General features: G+C 54.8%; 1 protein-coding gene across 1 annotated transcript; it reads left to right on the top strand.

Moving 5' to 3' along the window:
* Positions 1–599: 599 nt before the first annotated feature.
* Positions 600–3,497, top strand: NEU2 (neuraminidase 2; the record flags this gene model as incomplete). The annotated part of the gene is made up of 2 exons (XM_080690282.1): positions 600–800; positions 2,559–3,497. The coding sequence occupies 2 exons, from the start codon at positions 600–602 to the stop codon at positions 3,495–3,497; spliced, it is 1,140 nt and encodes a 379-aa protein (XP_080546408.1).
* Positions 3,498–6,975: the final 3,478 nt, after the last annotated feature.

The raw sequence follows: 6,975 nt of genomic DNA, 5'->3' as shown, positions 1-6,975 counted from the left end.
CCCAGCCAGACTCAGCAGCCAGGAACACCTCCCTGGCATGACCGCCCCCTCCTGCCTTGGGGTGGAACCCACACAGTGTGCGTGGGGAAGCAGCTGGGCCTTAGCCCCAGGCAGCCTGGGGAGCAGAGCCTTAAGAATACAGGCATTTTCTTTCTAAAACAACTTTCTAGGGCTCTGGAGTTATAAAAAGCTCCCATGTGTCACTTCCTGGCAGTTGGACAGCTGTAGAATGCCACTCGGGCGAGGGCTCCTCTCCTGCCCGAGACTCAACATCTGATTGATGTGTCGGTTTTGGCAAAAGCAGCTGAAGGTTATCGTACATTGGCTATAAGGAGATTGGTTGGCTTATAGCAAAAATCTAATGCAAAATATACTTTTCCAAATAATTCCTCTTCCCACGCACAGAAGTCTCTGGATGGAGGGTCACCAGCCCCATCGGAGGCCTGTGTAGGACTGGCCAACAGGGCTTGGGGTGTCAGATGGGGAGGGACAGGGTTTGGCTCACCTTTGGGGTGACACCCCCGGGTTGGAGGACTCTGGCTCCTGGCGCCATGTGACTGTAGGTGACACGTCTTCCCTTCCTGCCTGTCCCCAGCCCCATGGCGACCTGCCCAGTGCTGCAGAAGGAGACACTCTTCCGGTCGGGGGCCGTAGCCTACAGAATCCCAGCTCTGCTGTACCTGCCTCGGCAGAAGACCCTGCTGGCCTTTGCAGAAAAGCGGGCCAGCAAGAAAGACGAGGAGGCGGAGCTGATTGTCCTGCGCAGGGGAGGCTACGACAGGTCGGCACACCGGGTCTTGGTAAGGCAGTGCCACGGGGGCTCCTCAAGGCCACCCTTTTGCTGGGGTGTCTAGAGAACCAGGCCTGGAGCTCACAGAACAAGAGGGTGACCATCCCTCGATGCCTGAGGTCTGGGGACAGAAAAAAGACACACAGAAGTCTGGGAGGGAGCCAGGGAGCCACTCGGGCAGGCAGTGAAGGTGCCCCCAGTGGTCATCTGGCTGGACCCTACATGGGCTCACCATGAGGCCGAGTCCTGTAGGCTGCCTCTCTGCTTTCTTCATGACCAGCTGAGTTTCTCAGCATCCTGGGGAACCCCAGTTCATTTCCACATAACTGGGGGGTTGCAGCCCTTGAGTGAAATTAACCTGGAGACCCAGGGGTTGGGGCGACTGCTGTCTGCAGTCTCAGTTTGTGGATGAAGTAGTGAATCTCAATAGAGACCCCAGACAGGCTTATCATGAATGAAGGGCTGAACATAACTATTATTATCACTTGATGCTCGTTACTACCTGGTATCTATTCAAAGAAAAGGGTTTAAAAACTTTTTTTCAGTTTTGACTGATACATAATAGTTATATATATTCATGGGCTTAGAAGCAGACAGAACAGACCTGAGTTCAAGTCCCCATTCCATTGCTAATCAGAGGGATTGCCTTGGGCAACTTAGCTGCCCTGTACAGAGCCTCTCCTTTTCCAGGTGTGAGATGGAGCTAAGAGCACCGGTCCCCCAGGGTTAGGAGACCAGACGAGCAGTGGATATGACTTCAGGCACATGTCTGGGTTCAGAACTCTTCACTGGGAGCTGGGTGCAGTGGCGCATGCTTGTAATCCCAGCATTTGGGAAGCTGAGACAGGAGGGTCGCTGTTCAAGGACAGCCTCAGCTACTTAGTAAGACCTTTTCAACTCAATGAGATCCTGTGTCAAAGAATAAAAAATAGGGCTGGGAGTGGAGCTCGGAAGTAGAATGCCCCTGGGTTCTATCCCCAGTACTGCAAAAAGAAAGAACCCCTCACTGGGGGTAGCTGTCACAGAATGGGGATGCTCGGCTTGGCTGCGGCACGGATGATGCGGACTTGGGCACCATGGAAGCCCAACGTGAGTCCTCGATACCTTGGGGCTGCAGGCCTCCTGGGCTGCATTAATAGAGTATTGTGCACAGAAGACAGACGCGATCTGTCAAATTCTGTCTTGCCCTGCTCAGGGTACTGTGGTCCCTACAAAGCTCTGCTCCTCAGGAACGGTGAGCTGGACAGGTGTTGAGAGGAAGGATCCAAGATGAGGACGGGTAGTAACCTGCTCCAGTCAGCTTTTGATCTTTTTTTTTTTTTTTTTTTTTTTTTTTTTTGTGGAACTGGGGATGGAACCCAGGGGCATTCTCCCTCTGAGTCACACCCCCAGTCCTATTTTTTATTCTTTATTTTGAAACAGGGTCTCGCTGAGTTGCAAAGGGCTGAGACTGTCCTCAAACCGCGATCCTCCTGTCTCAGCCTCCCGAATGCTGGGCTGGGCTCACCACCACGCCCGGCTCGACTCTGGATCCTGGGGTCTGGCACATTGTGAGGCTCTGTACATGTATGTTGATGGGACTGGAAGCAGAGCATGCAGAAGTGAACAGGCGTGGAGGGAGGGGATGAGCGGTCAGTGGCAGGTCAGAGTCTTTGTGGCCTTTGAATCCTCGTGAGACACACGACCCCAGCTGCCCCCTGTCACACCTGTCACCATTGCCAGCTGCTTTCAGGCCTTGCTTTCTCTTCTTCCCCTCCCACACATCCAGTGGCAAGCTCAGGAGGTGGTGGCCGAAGCCCAGCTGGAGGGCCACCGGTCCATGAACCCGAGCCCCTTGTACGACAGGCAGACGGGGACCATCTTCCTCTTCTTCATCGCGATCCCAGGACAGGTCTCTGAGTACCACCAGCTGGAGACCAGGAACAATGTGACTCGGCTGTGCCTGGTCACCAGCGCTGACCACGGGAAGACCTGGAGCCCGGCCAGGGATATCACCGGTGAAGCCATTGGCTCAGCCTACACAGACTGGGCCACTTTTGCGGTGGGGCCGGGGCACTGCTTGCAGCTGCACAACCAGACCAAGAGCCTGGTGGTGCCCGCCTATGCCTACCAGAACCTTCCCTGGCCCCAAAAGCCCACCCCCTTTGCCTTCTGCTTCCTCAGCCACGACCACGGGCGCACGTGGGTAAGGGGCAACTTCGTGGCCCAGAGCAGCGTGGAGTGCCAGGTGGCTGAGGTCAGGGCTGCTGGCCAGAGGCTGCTGTACCTCAACGCTAGGAGTTTCTCTGGAGCCAGGGTCCAGGCCCAGAGTTCCAACAATGGGCTCGATTTCCAGGAGACCCACATGGTGAGGAAGCTCGTGGAACCTCCCCAAGGCTGCCACGGGAGTGTGGTGAGCTTCCCCGGCCCCGGCGCGGGCTCGGGCCCCTCAGCCGAGTGGCTGATTTACACACACCCCACCAACCCGCAGCAGAGGTCCAACCTGGGCGTGTACCTCAATGCGCAGCCCCCAGACCCCGCGGCCTGGTCAGAGCCGGTCCTGCTGGCCACAGGCAGCTGCGCCTACTCTGACCTGCAATACCTGGGGCCCGGCCCCGACGGCTCTCCCCAGATCGGGTGTCTGTACGAGTCAGATAATTACAACGAGGTCATCTTCCTCCTGTTCACCCTGAAACAAGCTTTCCCAGGACAAGTCTGGGCGCAGTGAGCCAGATGCACTGGCCACGGGCTTCTCTATCTACCTCGAGGCACCGACAGAGAGGACCAATTCTTTTTCTTCCCTTTTTCTTTCCTTTTTGGTGTCCTCTGGAGGCCAGCTCTGGGGTCCTTCCTTTAAGCATGTGAACAAGACCCACAAGCGGTGGTGCAGCCCTATAATCCCAGTTCCTGGAAGGCTGAGACGGAGGATTGCAGGCTCGAGGCCAGCGTTGGCAACTCAGCCAGGTTCCCAGCAACTTAATGAGACTCTGCTTCAAAATAAAAAATAAAAAATAAAAAGGGCTGGGGTGCATCTTGGAGGTAGAATGTCCCTGGATTGAATCCCCAGGACCAAAATAAAAGAGAGTGTGCACAGAGTTCTGCCTCTTGGTACTTTGTCTCCATTGTTGTCCAGTCTCTCCAGAAGAATATTTCTGGCCCAGAAATCAAAGGAGCCTGGTTTCCACTCACTCCCTGGCAGGGAAGGTGGGGACAGCCTGCACAGTGGCCGTCACTCTGCACAGGGGCCCTCGGTCATGCTGCGCGCTCCACCCGTCCGCTCGCCCCACCCCTACTGTGTGCGTAGGTCTTGACAAATGCCCTGTGCCTTCCCATTGCCTCTTGGGAGATGCTCATGTGCTCCTGAGGACAGGCCAAGCCAAAGATGTGAATCAGCAGAGGCATGGGCATGCTTGTGTATGTGGTGTGTGTGTGTATGGGGTAGACACTGCAAAGCCCGGGACCAGCTTTGCAGGGAGGTAAGAAACCAGGGTCTAAACTGGGCGTGGTGGCGCATGCTTTAATCCCAGCATTTGGGAGGCTGAGACAGGAGGATCACGGTTCGAGGACAGCCTCCGCTACTTAAATAAGGCCCTTTGTAACTCAGTGAGACCTTGTTTTAAAATAAAGAATAAAAAATAGATCTGGAGGTGTATCTTGGAGGTAGAATGCCCCTGGGTTCCATCCCCAGTACTGAAGAAAGAAAGAAAGAAAGAAAGAAAGAAAGAAAGAAAGAAAGAAAGAAAGAAAGGGGTCTAGAACAACCAAACCAGCATCCGTCCCTGCACGCACTCCCCAGGGCCTCCACAACACATTATCCCCAGCTTGGTGACATAAAACAACAGAAATGCATGTCCCTGTTGTGGGACTGGAGTCTGAATCCAGCTGCTCACAGGGCCACCTCCCTCTGGAGGCCAGAGCCCCGTCCCATCCTGCCTCTTCCGTTCTGGTGGCTCCCAGCAGCCCGCGGTCCTCCCTGCGTGGCTGCGTGGCTCCACCTTCACTCGGCCTTCTCCTCCCCCTCCTGTGTTTTCTCCCCTGTCACTCACAAGGACACTTGTCAGAGGCTTCAGGGTCCACCCAGGTGATCCGGGATCCTTAACTGCATCTGCAAAGACACTTTCCCCAAACATGTCGTCAAGGATGTTGGGTTTGGGATGCTGGCGCACCTCTCTGAGCCCCCATTCAACCGCTGCAAGCATCCTGTATAGGTGGCTAAGGGGGTGCGCCAGGCTCCAGCGGGTCAGGTTGTTGGGGAGAACTGCGGGGTTGGGGCTGGTGGCTGTCTCCATGTGGGCTGCTTTGGGACACCAGGAGAGCCACGCGGCAGAGAAGGGACAACAAGACTGCGGGGCTGGTGTGCTTGACGGTGGCACACATCTGTAACCCCAGGACTTGGGGGGCGGAGACGGGAGGAGGTGGCACACATCTGTAACCCCAGGACTTGGGGGGCGGAGACGGGAGGAGGTGGCACACATCTGTAACCCCAGGACTTGGGGGGCGGAGACGGGAGGAGGTGGCACACATCTGTAACCCCAGGACTTGGGGGGCGGAGACGGGAGGAGGTGGCACACATCTGTAACCCCAGGACTTGGGGGGCGGAGACAGGAGGAGGTGGCACACATCTGTAACCCCAGGACTTGGGGGGCGGAGACGGGAGGAGGTGGCACACATCTGTAACCCCAGGACTTGGGGGGCGGAGACGGGAGGAGGTGGCACACATCTGTAACCCCAGGACTTGGGGGGCGGAGACAGGAGGAGGTGGCACACATCTGTAACCCCAGGACTTGGGGGGCGGAGACAGGAGGAGGTGGCACACATCTGTAACCCCAGGACTTGGGGGGCGGAGACAGGAGGAGGTGGCACACATCTGTAACCCCAGGACTTGGGGGGCGGAGACGGGAGGAGGTGGCACACATCTGTAACCCCAGGACTTGGGGGGCGGAGACAGGAGGAGGCCGGCTTCAGCAACTTAGCAAAAGACCCTGTTCAAAATAAAAAGGGCTGGAGGTAGAGCTTAGAGGTGGAATGCGTCTAGGTTCGATCCTCGGCACCAAAAAGTGAAAAAATACACAAAAAAGTAGAGTAGGCCCCCTTGCTTGTCTTGAGGGGTGGCAACCTAAGAGGGACCCGGCTTGGGTGGAGGCATCCCTTGCGGGTCTCTCGGGGCCTCTGTGCTGTGTCCTGGAGGAGATGTGAACTCTGCCCCTTCCAGAGTCGCTCTAACTGGCTCAGTGACAATGGTGTCGGGCTCTGGCAGCTGAGTGGCATCTCTGTGGCAGAGGTGGGAGCCTGAAGGGGCGCTGGTCCTGGCTGGTTTAGGCACTAGCTCTCGTCAGGAACCGCTTCTCCATGTGGGGCTTTCTTTTTCTTTTTCTTTTCAGTACTGGGGATTGAGCTCAGGGGCATTCTACCTCTGAGCTACAGCCTAGCCCTATTTTTTTATTCTTTAGTTTGAAATAGGGTCTCACTATGTAGCTGAGGTTGGCTGTGAACCTGCGGTCCTCCTGTCTCAGCCTCCCAAGTACTGGGATTACAAGTGTGCACCACCACGCCTGGCCTTGATCAGCTCATTAAAAGACTCCATTGAATAAAAAGAAAAAGCTGCAGATGGGGATAACTTATTTATAACAAATACAACTGACAAAAGGCTTGCATCTATAATATATATAAATAACCCACAAATCAATAAGAAAAAAAGACCTCTGGGCGTGGTGGCACATGCTTGTAATCCCAGTACTTGGGAGGCTGAGACAAGAGGATCACAGATTCGGGGCCAGCCCTGCTACTTAGTAAGGCCCTCTGCAACTCAGTGAGACCCTATTTTAAAATGAAGAATAAAAAAATAGGGCGGAGGGTAGCTCTGAGGTATAATGTCCCTGGTTTCAATTCTCAGAACTATAAAAAATAAATAAATAAAAATAAAAAAGACAACCAATGCACCAATCCAATCAAAATGGGCAGAAGACTTGAACAGGCCCTTCCCAAAAGAGGGGAGCCTAGAATACACGGACAAATGTTCAACACTCTTACTCATCAGGAAGTGCAGATTGAAACCAGGAGATACGTATCCACTAGAATGCCTAAAATGTATTTTGGAAGGATTTTTAGGCTGCACAGAAAAGTCGCAGAGAGAGAGAACAGAGTCCTCATGGTCCCCCATCCCGTTTCCCCACGCTGGCATCTTACGTAACTGGGGCCCATTTGTC

This window comes from Muscardinus avellanarius, assembly GCF_963383645.1.
Source record: "Muscardinus avellanarius genome assembly, chromosome: 2".
Taxonomy (NCBI): domain Eukaryota; kingdom Metazoa; phylum Chordata; class Mammalia; order Rodentia; family Gliridae; genus Muscardinus; species Muscardinus avellanarius.
The sequence above is the reverse complement of the archived record's forward strand: the minus strand, read 5'-3'. Positions and strand labels throughout refer to the sequence as shown.